The sequence below is a fragment of the Eptesicus fuscus genome, chromosome 13 (genome assembly GCF_027574615.1).
Source record: "Eptesicus fuscus isolate TK198812 chromosome 13, DD_ASM_mEF_20220401, whole genome shotgun sequence".
Lineage (NCBI taxonomy): Eukaryota > Metazoa > Chordata > Mammalia > Chiroptera > Vespertilionidae > Eptesicus > Eptesicus fuscus.
This window is the reverse complement of record NC_072485.1, coordinates 23,462,517-23,476,320: the sequence shown is the minus strand read 5'-3', so window position 1 is coordinate 23,476,320 and position 13,804 is coordinate 23,462,517. Positions and strand designations below refer to the sequence as shown.

At 40.4% G+C, this 13,804-nt stretch overlaps 1 protein-coding gene across 1 annotated transcript in view; it reads left to right on the top strand.

Moving 5' to 3' along the window:
* Positions 1-13,804, top strand: part of HEPHL1 (hephaestin like 1) — a 56,348-nt gene that overhangs the window by 25,098 nt on the left and 17,446 nt on the right. The window contains exons 6-11 of the mRNA XM_008149172.3: positions 213-381; positions 2,734-2,873; positions 3,026-3,157; positions 4,990-5,201; positions 8,074-8,224; positions 10,979-11,191. Coding sequence (XP_008147394.2) covers positions 213-381; positions 2,734-2,873; positions 3,026-3,157; positions 4,990-5,201; positions 8,074-8,224; positions 10,979-11,191 — 1,017 coding nt within the window. The remainder of the gene's footprint in view (positions 1-212; positions 382-2,733; positions 2,874-3,025; positions 3,158-4,989; positions 5,202-8,073; positions 8,225-10,978; positions 11,192-13,804) is intronic.

Sequence of the window (13,804 nt, the reverse complement as noted above, 5' to 3'; positions counted from 1 at the left end):
CGAGCCTGCAACCCAGGCATGTGCCCTTGGCTGGAATCAAACCTGGGACCCTTCAGTCTGCAGGCTGACACTCTATCCACTGAGCCAAGCCGGCTAGGGCTGTACAAAAGTTTCAAATGTTTTTTCATGAAGTCAAATCTATCGATCTTTTTCTATATGATTTCTTTTGTGAGCAGTTATACCTTGGCTGATGGTTTTTCTCTGTTCTGCAGCTGGTATGCTGGGGCAATACAATGTTGGTAACTGCAAAAAGGGTATTTCTCATCCCAAGATGAAGGGTCGACAGAGGCGCTACTTTATAGCAGCTGAAAAAATTCTTTGGGATTATGGTCCTCAAGGTTATAACAAATTCAGTGGTCTTCCCCTAAATGCCTCTGGCAGGTAAGCTTTTTTGATGGTGTTTCTGAGCCTCTCATAAAAGTGGCATCTGTTGGCCTTTTCCCTGAGATCTCATTCATATTCCCAGCACTGCTCTTATGAGCACATCTTATGAGATGACATAATGATACCACTTAAGGAGTTCTGAGCCCTGGATATACTGCTGAGAATTGGCAGACTATTTATTGCTTCACAATTTTCTGGCTAAATCAAAACACCAGATTCATTCAGGCAGTCATCAAACATTTCCTGAGCACCTACTATGTGCAAATTGCAGTGCTAAGTGCCATGAGCAATACTAAGCTGACAGAGAACAGAACAAAGCCTCTTTGTACATATGGAGCAGACAGTTTTGAAAAGGGAATAAGACAGGACTCTTTCAATGGAGATGACCTGGCAAGGAAGGTTACCCTTTTTGGTTCGAGGACAGCCTGATATAAGCCTCCCTGTACAGTAAAATGCCATTTTCCTTCAAAATCTAGCACTAATGTCACCTCTTAAGTGAGGCCTGCCCTGAGTCCTGAGTCACAATTGATAATTTTCTCTCTTGGCTCCCATAGAACATGGAATGGGATCTAATGGTTTATTGAGTGGTTGTGGATTCCTATTACTTCTTATTGTAGAAACACATGCAATGATGCCTGTGAAAGCATTTAAAAATGTATATTGTAATACCAAAAAGTACTGCTATTACCCTATAATCCTTTTTGTTTGGGGAAATGTTTTTTTTTTTGTTTTTTTTGTTTTTTATTCTCTTTGTGATCAATAAGATACCCTTTGTTTTTTTCAATGTAGATTTCATTCATTCATTCATTCATTCATTCATTCTTCCATCAAACTGCTGATACACTTGATCCTTGTTTAAAGAATGTGTGTCAACCATATATGAAAAACTCTGATATCAACATTCTCTACTGACCAGTATTTCTCCATAAACAGAATAATGAGAATTAGTATTCAAAATTGTGTCTTAGAAGCCTTACAGAGTATGAAGCACTTTTTAAAATCTGAAGTTAGATTAAGCTGTATTCAATCAATATTTAATGTAATATATGAAAGCACAACATACACTAAGTGACATGAGGACACAAGACGATCTCAGACAATGTCCCCACCCTAAGGTGGAGAAAGAATCTGTATGCACAGAAGAGAGGTAACTGCCAGTTACAAATAGGAGTGAGTTGTTCAGTCAGTTCTCTGGGCATTCAGAGAGAACTAAGAGAGACAGGAACCCTTCACAGAGGAAGCGGGACCTAAGCAGGGCCATGAAGAATGATAGACTTTGTTACACAATAGTGAAATTTTAGATGTAGGGGTTCATGCAGCACCTTCTATGCAGGAGAGAGTGATTAGATCAGAATGACTGGAGAGGGGGATATGTATGGTGAGTAGGCATTTACATAGAGAGAACTGGAGCAAAATAAACTGGATATCAATTGCAGAGGTCCTTTAACCCTCATTTGATTGGCAATTGGAAGCAAATGACAATTTTGAAACTGGTATTGGACCGTGCAAATTGCCATTTTGGAGGTCAGTGTTGCAGTAGTGTGTATGCTGAGAAAAAACTGAGCGAGCCTGTGTGAAATAGAGGATGGAGAGTTAGAGGTTCATATAATAGTCCAAACACAGGTGATGAGGGCATGAACTGGGTCATGGCAGCAGGAAGAAAGGAAAGAAAAAGATGAAAAAAAAAAGGTGCTGAAAAGGAAGGGTGCATTAAAAGGTTACAAATAAACAAAATAAGGGGGGTAATAAACAGCCTGTGTGACCGCAAGAGTGATGGTACCATTGACAGAAATAAGATAATATAGAGTTAGTACTAGTCAGAATGTATAGTATTATATTTCACAACTTTGAAGTAGTATTTCATGTATGTAGCTTATATAATAACTCTCCATTAATTAGACAATTTGATTACCTAGACACTCCATTCCTTAATCATGCCAGATATCAAAGAGCTTACGATATGCAGAGATATTCATATTGACATCAGCAAGAGAGAGAGGGTTTGCTTATTCTGCAAAGAAACCAGTTAGCTCTTTGTTACTTTGTAGGACACCATTCTGGGACTCCAGTACCGGTAAGGAAGGAGTTACCTGTGCCTTCTTCTTCAGTTGCTGGACCTTTGGGGAAGAAAGTTCAGTGGCTAAGAGAGAAATGAGTTTGCACATCATCCAGCTTCTGACGACTTTTAAGGCTGACTGTTCCTGGGAACTTGGTTGAAGCCTGTTTTGTTGTTTCTTGGGAGATGGGTGTGTGAATGGACTAAAGATCATAAAACCAAGCTCCATATTGAAGGCAGTTGTGGTGGATATCAGAGATGTGTTCTCAGTCAGGTTCCTACTCTCTCCACAGTGACTCTGAGCTCTACTTCACCCAAGGGGACAACAGAATAGGAGGAAAATATTGGAAGGCTCAATATATAGAGTATGTTGATGCAACTTTCACGCGAAGAAAGAGACTCTCTGAGGCAGAAGCCCATCTTGGAATTCTTGGTAGAGTAAAACCATCCGGCATGTTTTGAATGGGGGAGGGGAGATGTTTTAGCAGGCATGTGCATCTACTTGGAATGACTCTTCTTCTCTTGCCTATATTCACGTCTCTCTATTTTCATCCTCTTCTCTCTTCTCTTGTTGGTATTTTTCAGGCCCAGTCATCAGGGCAGAGGTGGGCGATACCCTGTTAGTGACCTTTGCCAACAAAGCTGACAAAGTCTACAGTATTTTGCCGCATGGCGTGGTCTATGACAAGGCCTCTGATGCAGCCCCAAACATAGATGGTAAGTCTCGGCCTCAGCTTAGGGAGGAAACAGGATGAGTATGCGAAGGACTTAGAACTGGACAGAACAGGTTCCAATCCTGGTCCCTTCACTTACCAGCTCAGTGAGCTTGGGCAGTTATTTCTACTTTCTAAACCTTATTCTTCTCACCCATCAAATGCAGATAATGGCACTCAACTCACAGGGCTTGGGGAAGCAATGCAGAGAATTCAGGACGGAGTCTGGCCCACAGTAGGTTCTTAGGAAATGTTAATTCCTTTTTTCCCCCCTTAGTAATGTAATAAATCTCAAAGCAAGCCACTTTCACAGTCACCCCCACTTCTTTAAGGTGAATAACTTTTCTGCTGCAGGTTACATGGAATTCTGTGGGTGAAGGATGAGGGGGGAAATGTTTCATTAAATCAAAATTTTATACATGGTCTTCGCTCCAAATCTACCAACAAAACATTTATTTGTTTATTTATTTATTTTATTTTACTTTTTTGTTAATCCTCACCCAAGGATATTTTTCCATTGATTTTTAGAGTGGAAGGAAGGGGGCGCGGGAGAGAGAGAGAGAGAGAAAGAGAGAGAGAGAGGAGAGACACACCGGTTGGTTGCCTTCTGCATGCCCCAACCAGGGCCTGGGATCAAGCCTGTAACCAATGTAACTGCCTTTGACTGGAATCGAACCCGGGACCCTTCAGTCAGCGGGCTGACACTCTATCCCCTGAGCCAAACCAGCTAGGGCCAAAATATTTATTTAAAACTGTATTATGTGCTTATCATCATCGATGGCTTCTCCCCATCACAGAGTAGGTGACACAGGCTCTCTGTATGTAAGGGAGGCAGCTTCTGCCCAGCAGCTGCAGGAAGTGTCCTTCCCTTCATGACACTGCTCCTGGGAAACTCCGGGTCTCCTCGGAAGCCTTCTCCATCGCTGCAGCTGATATCATGGCTGCCTGGGCTACCTCTTCATGTCCCAGGGTGAGGCCAGGCCTATCCAGAGCTGGCTTTGTGGTGAAGATGAGGAGGATAGAGGACGAAGGAATGGAGAGAGAATTCCTCCTCCCTAGGCCCATCCTCGCCCTCCCTGCTGCAGTATCTCCTGTACCTGCACTCTCTTCCTTGGTTAAAATGCTCACAATGACTTTTTGTATGTGTCCAGAAAAAAAAAAAGTGACAACCCAAATGTCTATATTTTCTATTGTTTAACTCAGCAAACTTATAGGGCACCTTTTTTTGCAAAGCCCTAGACAATATGCAGAGTGGCTTTGTCTAGCAGGAGAGATTCAATGTGTTCATTGCCATGTAATGTGAGGATTAAGTGCACAGTCTTTAGAATTGAACGGCCCTGGGTTTGGATCCCAGATCAGCCTTGCAGCCTTGAACTTTTCTTATAGTTACTTGGGTTATTTCCTAGTTCAACCTTCAAGATTTTAAACTCTTTAAAGATAGGCCTTTGCTTAACTTTTTGGGATATACTTTGCTGGGCCAAATGTAATATATTCCACATAGAAGGCACTCAGTAATATTTTATGGCTACATTTAATTGCTAAATGGGCAACTATCACTTTTTAAATATATGCTAAAGCTGGTATTTGAGTAAGAGTAGCATCTATGAAAATAACAAATGTAATCTATGAAGAAGACAATCCTTTGATAGAAGCTTCTGTCTCATGAAACCTAAGACTGTGGCAGTAGCTTCCCTTGATAGATACATAAGCAAAATCAACTATCCTTCTTTAAAACATATCAGAGAGAGAGACACCTTGGGCTGGAAGACCCAATCTGACAAGCTTAATAATGTTCCTGGTTGTTGCTTCGAGTAATTGTTTCATTTATTTCCTCAGGATTTGTGAAACCAGGGGCACATGTTAAGCCGGGTGAAACCTTCACGTACAGATGGACAGTGCCTGAAAGCGTAAGCCCAACAGCTGGTGACCCTCCCTGTCTGACCTACCTTTACTTCTCAGCAGTTGAGCCAATCAAGGACACTAGCGCTGGCCTTGTAGGGCCTTTGCTAGTCTGTAAAAAAGGTGCTCTCAATGCTGATGGGACACAGGTAAGTCAACAAATGTTACCAAGTTCTTCTCAGGGTTGTATGTATGAAAAATCAGTAATATGGTTAGAGATTAGATCATAATACAGAGTTGGTTACAAAAAGCAATTCCCCCTTCTTCCTCTTGAAATTGACTTCTACACAATGGGAATTTTATTTTTTTGTAAATTTACATCTGACTTTCCTGAGTTACAGATGCCCACCCAGAAACCCAGGATTTCTGCTTGTTGGCTGGAGTTTGGTGGGTCTCTCCCTGTGCATTGCTTTGATTCTAGAATCCTTTAAAATTACACAAAATGCAAATTGGGATCCTTTCTTCTTGGACAAGGTTACTCAAACCTGGCCACCCATTGGAATCACCTGGGAGCTTTTAAACATCTTTTTTCATGTGTTCCAGACCAATCCATCAGAATCTCCAGGTGATTTCAATGAGCAGCCAGGGCTGAGTGAGAACCACTGTTAACTCCTCACTAATTAACTACAAACTGGAAGTTAATCACTCTGGCTGAAAGGACAAGAAACATGTACATAACTTCTGGCAAGTACACCTTAGAGGCTTGGATGGTTGCACTGGTTAGTGTGGCAAAACATAGCATCCCAAGCCATGTCTGCATGCTATTAAATACACTGATGAAAAGAGGAAAGTCCAGTCATTTAACCATTTGAAATTACTTCACCAATCAAAAATAGCAAGACTATTTATTTAAATGGTATATTTATAATGCTTGCATTGTATGGACCCACTTCTGGGCTTAAAGGAAGTTCTAGGTACAGGACATAAAATGTATTGGTCCGCCTCACATTCTCATTTCCCTGTGCAAAGGACCAATCCTGGAAATGTCTATCTGAGATTCAATGTGTCCATGGCCCTCTGAATGACCCTCAATAATGCTTGTGCAATAAGACTGAATATTTATACTGATCCCCAGCAATCATATAAGGCAAAGCAGAATGACTATCCCTATTTTAAAGCTGAAGGAACTGAGGCTCAGAGACGTTGAATGATATTACAGGAAACACACCTAGTAAGTAGTGATAGTCAGCAGAATTTGGAACTTTGAGCATCCAACTTTGATCTTTTATCAATACACTACCCTGCTTTCTATTAGCTAAATACCTGAACCAAAAACATAGTGTGCCAGAAACATTTTGTTAGGTACTTCTGATTTTGTCCCTGTTGCATCCATTCAATGGTAACTTTGAGGTTTGCTAGAAGCGTCTTATAAGTATTCTCTGGGAGTTGTTACCTAAGCCAAATACCATTTATGGTCAGTCCAGTTACATAAAATCATGAAAAAAAAATAATGGCATTAGAACCTAGGCCTGCCTGCTTCCATAATCCATAATCTTTAAAAATATACTTGTGGCCCCTTTGCTCCCCTCACATTTTTATATTTTATTTTGAAAAATTTCAGGCCTACATTGTTTCTTTCTATAGCCCATTATCTTAAATTCCTGCCTGCTAAAACACCATGCAATTAAAGCAGTTAAGTGTACAGGTACAGTATGAGCGTAAAGCAAGCAGTATCCACATCTTCCATAGGGTGTTAGGAAAGCGTCACAGAGATAGGACAGCTAAGCTGGCCCTTGAGGCTGCATTAGGGTGGCAGACCATCAAAGTTACGGAGTACATGCATGAAGGACAGAGACCTCCAGAACACAGCACGTTCAGATTGGTGCGAGAAGCTAGACCTCTCTTTGGTCTAAGTGCCAGGAGGGAAGGGCCAGGAGATGGGGCAGTCCAGGCAGGCAGGGACCAGGTCACTGTGAGTTTAGGTTGTATTGTCCAGTTTAAGAGGGAAAGAGATGTGATCGGATGGCATTGCTGAGGAGCTCTCTGGAGCAGGCAGCAGGATGAAGGGTGGATTAGATAGGAGCATGTTAGGGAAAGGAGACAGAAAATTGAGGGACAGAAAATACAGTCACCTCTCTGTTTCAGCGTTAAAGAAAAGCATATTCCATAAATTTGAGATGCTTTGTGGTCAGATATGCTCAAATAGAAGGATTAGGAATATACACAATGGGAAGTAATCCGTAATCCCTTCAAGGTCAACTCAAGTTAACATAATATAGCGAAGTCTCATGGATTAACTCAATTCATTATTTCACTCACAAACATGTATTGGGTGCTTGCTTTTCCAGACTTTTTTTTTTTTTTTTTTTTTTGAGCTGGGGATACAGAGAGGAACCTAGGATGTTCCTACAAGGCCTACATTGCAGTGAGAAAAAGATAAGTTTATAAACAAGATATAATTTAAGGTAAAGAAATGTGCTATGAAGAGCAAAGTAAGGTAAAGTGAGCATGTTTGAAGGCAGGGTGGAAGGTGAGTGACTGTTTTAAACAGGGTATCAGGGTAGGGCACCCTGAGGAGGTGACCTTTGTGCAGAGAACTGGATGGAGTTAGGGAGTGACCCAAGCAAAACCTGGGAGAACCTTCTAGGCAGTGAGAACAGCACATGAAAAGGCCCTGAGGGGGGAATGAGCAAGGTTGGTGTAAGCGTGGTTGCAGTAAAGCAGGGGGTGAGTATGAGGGCATGAAACCAGGGAGAGAGAGAGAGAGGCTGAGGCCATGGTCAGGAGAGTAAGACAGTGAGGACCAGCTGACAACAGCAGTACCACAGGTAGAAAGTCTCCCGAGCAGGGCCTTATTTCCCACCTGGGGAAGGAGCAGGATAAAATGAGAAAGACGAATTTTGGGGGGGAGTGTAATAAATTTATCAGAATCATCCTCAGAATCCCGATTTACAAAATTACCCCGTACATCTATGGCTGAGGCGGATTCTTGTTTACTTCGTGTTATCTTTGAAAGTGAAACCGAGCTAAGAATTTCTCCAAGCTGTACTTTTCATATATTCATTTCTTTCTTCTCTGTAGAAAGGAATAGACAAGGAATTTTACCTACTATTCACAGTCTTTGATGAGAATCTGAGTCGGTATCTTGATGAAAACATTCAGAAGTTTACCCTGCGCCCCTTCAGTGTTGACAAAGAGGACAAAGAGTTTGTGAAGTCCAATCGGATGCATGGTATGAAAAATGACTTTTCCCCTGTAAAGAAAAGGCGTCGTTGCGTTTGAAGTGAAAACGTTTGGCATGCTTTAACTATCTTAGTCTTTGGTGTCTTGGGTATTGTTCTTGGACGAGTAAATTAGTTCATGGCTTTAGCCTCACAAGGTATAGTGAACCCTCACTATCTTCCAGAGAGGTTGTGACCTTAAGTAACACTTCTAAAACACTTCGTCAGCCTTAGATGAAGCAACACAAAATTAGAACTTGCAAAGGTCACAGTGCATCTTAATTGTATAAAATCACTGACAAAATGCCCCCCCCCCTTGGTTCGTGATAACAGCATTAAGTCTGATAACCCCAGTGATAACTGGAGGTAATCACTACATAGCAAAGGAGTTCTTATCAAGTTGTATGTGTGTCTGTCTAAAGGGTTAATTTGTAAAATTCTAGCCATTCCTATTCCAGATCTTCATTTAGGAGGAATTACTTAATTCACCTTCCCTGCAAGAGTCCAAACTCAAATGCCTACAAGAGTGTGCAGAAAAAAAAAAAAAAAAAAAGCAAGCGGGGGCGGGGGGGGGGGGGGGGGAAGAGGGGAGGAGGGAAAGGAATCTAAAACAAACACTGTAAGATAGATAAAGGTGCTAAACTGCTTGTCTTAGGACCCAGGATAACATCTATTTATTGCCTTTAAAACATTATGAGAAAATAACAAAGCAGCCCTTAATCTCCCTCCCCCACAAGGAAGTCCAAGGTTCCAAGTGACTCACAGCACCCAGCTCACAGACTCCTAAGGTCCTGGATGCTCCATTACAACAGTTTCCTCTTGGGCCAATAGAAAGCATGGAGTAACGCATTTTCATTATCATCTACAAAAAACTTTTTTATAACTCAATACAAAGTTTGTTTGCAATCTGCCTAGTAGCCAATAAAAAAAAAAAAGCGGGGGGTGGGGGGGGGGGCAACTAAAACTAGAAATGAGGAAACATAGCAATTCCTTAGTGGAGAAGGTAAGTGGCAAATGAAGTTTATCATAAGAGAGGCCTGTATATAGAAAACATTCAACAACCTCATGGGCCATGTCAAATCCAGCGCCATCCTGGTTTGGCAATGTGAATATGTTTTCCTATTTTGGACATGCAGACTGTGTCATTTTAAAAGCAAAGTTCAAGGAAAATCATGTATTTTAATTTAAATTTTGCATTAATTGTGAATTAAATTATCTCTCCAGTCTTGCTTGCATGGAGTGGGAGGCAGAAAGGTGGTAACAATACCAAAGAGAAAGTACCTCACATGGTATACAATGCTTTGCATTGCACCTATTCTATAGTCTATATTCGAAGATGTTTGCTGAATGAATGAACAAATGAATGAATGAATGTTCCAGAAAGAGAGCCATTAAAGTAGAGTTCCTGAGCAAGAGAAGATTCTTTACCAGCCAGCCAAGGACTAAGTTATTACAATGATATCTCTTTGATATTCAGTGGACAAGATTTAGATAATTTATTTGCAAAGCATGATCAAAGATTCTTTTTTTAGAAAATGAGATGTTCCCTCTCAGAAGTCCCAGGGCTTCTTGGAATTTCTACTAATAATCTTAGATATCTGAGATATGCACTGCTCCAGGTAGCCACTATCAATACTTTGGGGTTGATGTAAAAGATAAAAACAGTTTGCATTTCTGAAGATACAGTGGTATTCATATCTAAGTAAGAAGTATTCTAAGTTCTTTCAATTATTTTACTGAGATAGGAAAAGTTACCATAAGGCAAACTTATTTACCCAAAGACTACCTTCTTATAAACTTAGTGTTCCTCTTCAACACCCCCCCAACCCCCCCCAAAATTCCTCTCCACTGACACAACAGCCAATATAATGTCAATTAATTGCAAATCTTTCAAATGATGCAGGATCCATGAAGTCAGTAAAGGAATGTCTGATATCTTCTAGAATGAAATGCAAAGCATTGACAAATAAGGATCTGACAAAATTATATGAATTAATAACTGAGAAAGAGACATTTTATAAGGGAGATGACAGGATAAGAATCTCAAAAGAAAATGATTTTCATATCAAGAGTTTTAGAGAAGCCCTAACTGGTTTGTCTCAGTGAATAGAGCGTCGGCCTGTGGACTAAAGGGTCCCGGGTTTGATTTCAGTCAAGGGCATGTACCATGGTTGCAGGCTCGATCCCCAGTAGGGGTTGTGCAGAAGGCAGCTGGTCAATGTTTCTCTCTCATCAATGTTTCTAACTCTCTATCCCTCTCTCTTCCTCTCTGTAAAAATCAATAAAAAAAATATATATATATTTAAAAGTTTTAGAGAAGACTTTGGGGAAATTGATAAAGTCCATAAATATTTTTACAAGGACGATCCTCTTTATAATCTGTAAAACTAAAATTGAAAATGAAAGATATGTTAATCATCAAACAATCTTATCAGAAAAAAGGATGCCAGAACACAACCTGATTTATTCCTTACTAATTCTTGTAATTCATGCATGCCCTTGTGTATATGTTGTTACATATAACATTTTCACAGTTTTCGTATATTTTTATTATTCATTGTTCATTTCAGTTTCCATTTGAAATTGATTCACCATGAATTTTCCCCAGTATTATTATTCTCTGATAATAAGGATCTTCTGTAAAGAGTTTGAACACTTGAACACCCCACCCCCATGCATATTGATAAGTTTTCACTAAGATGATGTGTTTTGAGTATTTCTATCAAATTATAGTGGGCTCTGACTATGTCTTTCCTTCCATTTAGCTATTAATGGATATATGTATGGCAACCAGCCAGGCCTTAACATGTGCAAAAAGGATAGAGTTTCCTGGCATATGATTGGAATGGGCACTGACACCGACATGCACGGAGTTTATTTTCAAGGCAACACCATCCACCTACGAGGCACTCACCGTGACACCCTGGCCCTGTTTCCTCACATGTCTACAACAGCGTTCATGCAGCCGGACAACGCAGGTAAAACGTGGCAGAGCCATCTCAGGTGACCAAGTTTCTAACTTCAGACATATACTCTTAAGGTCCTTCCTCAGAAGACATTCGTCAAATTTGGGCACTTCAGGGCGTGTAGAAAGAGGTACAGTCTTGATTAGAATCAGAGAATCCTGTTTTATTCCAAACATATAGTGTAAAGGACAAAGGAGAAGCATCTAAAATAACATCCACAAAGCTGAAGTGGGAGTCCTCTAAATGACCTTGCTGCACAAATCCTACAAGCATGCTCTTGATTCATATCCATGAACAATTTAGCACCGAGAAAGAATACATTTTTTTCTCTTTAACCACAAACATCATTTTTAATATTTCTTATTGATTTCAGAGAGGAAGGGGGAGAAAGAGAGAGAGAGAGAGAGAGAGAGAGAGAGAGAGAGAGAGAGAGAGAAAGAGAGATCAATGATGAGAGAGAATCATTGATTGTCTGCCTCCTGCATACCCCACACTGGGGATCAAGCCTGCAACCCAGGCATGTGCGCTTAACTGGAATCGAACCTGGGACCCTTTAGTCCACAGGCTGATGCTCTATCCACTGAGCCAATCCGGTTAGGGCCACAAACATCATTTTAGTTGCTGCTCTGAAGCATCTTACCAGGTATGGACAGCCCAGTGGGTGCTTCTAGGTTATGGACATGGCCTGGTCTGCCTTCTCTAGAGATTGATAATTTCCCTTTTGATGACTTATTTGGGGGCTTGTCTATTTTTATTCTGTTGGGCACCTTTGGTTTCCCCAGAGGATAAGCTGCACTGGGCCTGAAGTCCATGGAAGGCCCATTGAAGTGCCTGCACCCATCTCTTCTTTTAGAGACTCCTAAGCCAATTAAATACTCAAGGAACTTTTATAAGAGATATAGAGCAATACATATGCTTGCTGTTGCATGGAAAGTAGGGATAGCAAGTGCTATGGGCTTTCAACATGTTTCTACATCCAACATTTTCATTAGCTTTGAAGAGAAACCAATATGATACTCAAGATGAGTTCTTGCCAACTCTGCCTCCTTCATGAATGGATGTTTACTTCTTTAATTAACACTGAAACTGCAGTGTAGGTGCCTCCTGGGGCCATTGGTTAAGAACTTGAGGTTTGGGTTTCAAAACTTTTGCCCAATAATTGCCTGAGAGTAGGAACTCCATAATCTGTGCCTTGTAAACATCTAGTATTCAACCTTTCTATATTAATGAGATTGTTCAATTATGAGTCACCCAAACCAAGGGATGCCTTGGGCACAATGAATTTTGTTTTTAATATACTCCAAAACCAAAAAGAGGAGGGGAGAGAATTGCCAAATAGTTTTAATCCATTGAAACAGACATTCAAAGCTAGAGCTGCCTGGGATAATTTTAGAGACATGGCTATTTATTACATGCCACGAGTATTACTCATGTGCTCTACAGGCTTCTAAAGAGCTTCATGACAATGGTTTCCGGTTTATGTTTGGTGGTAAGTATAAATCTGTGGCTGCTTAAAAGCTTGGTCATGTCACCAATTCCTGTCCCTCGTCTATCAGCCAAAAAGAGTGCCCCAAACATGGGCAAAGTAGACGATAGTCTGCAACTCAAACATTTTCTTTTTCTTTGTTTTAAAATCACTCTATTGAGGTATGATTAATATGCAAAAAGCTGTACACATTTAATATCTACAAATGAACTAGTTTGGAGATAAGTGTACATCTCTGAAACCATCACCACAAACAAGGCCATAAACTCCTCTTTGTTCTGAGAGAAGATAATTCCTTGACTACTGAAAAACATGGTGAACACAACATAAGCAGAAGAAGCTCTTTCCAAGTCTGACCTCACAGGTGCTTTCCCTTGTGGTTTCACAGAGTCTCTTCCTCACGAAGGTACTCACCAGAGGCTTGGGGGTTCTAAGGTAGCCACTGAACCAACAATTTTTGCTCATCCTGAAGGGATAATTTGTCAGTATTTACACAAGTGTAGCATGATAAAAATTCTCTCTGTGCATCATAGATAATGAAAGCTACAGTAATTACTCACCCCTAAGAACAGACTCTACTAGAGGAAGAGAAGATTTATTGATCTAATAATTTTACTAACAGTAAATATCTTCCAACAATTTTGTTTTATATGACTTTATGTCGAGTTCAATTAACATACATCTACCTGATGCTAATGCATCTAGAAAATTCATTTTAAAAATCACATAATCTCAATCATACATGAATTTTGGCCCTCTGTGGGGAAATCTAGTTGACTTTTTATTTTTTGCTTTTCATCTGGCATAATGCAGACCTATCATTGGTAATGAGAATCTCGTTGGCTCAAAGGCTTAATGAAGTAGTATGTTTGGCTTTAATAATACCTTATATGTGTATTGTGCTTTATAGTTTATGAAACCCTTTAGGGCAAATACATGGCTTCAGAAATGTGTCCTCATTTGAACTTTGTCTAGGATATTAATCTTACAGGTAATTAGTTCTGCTTCAGCTGGGCTGGGCTAAGATAATCATCCCCAGCTGTGATTTTCCAGGAGTGCTATCTTCTAACAGGTGTGCACAACAGGGAAGACCCAGGTAAATCACTTCTCGGCAGCAACTTCACAAGTTTTATTTTTCC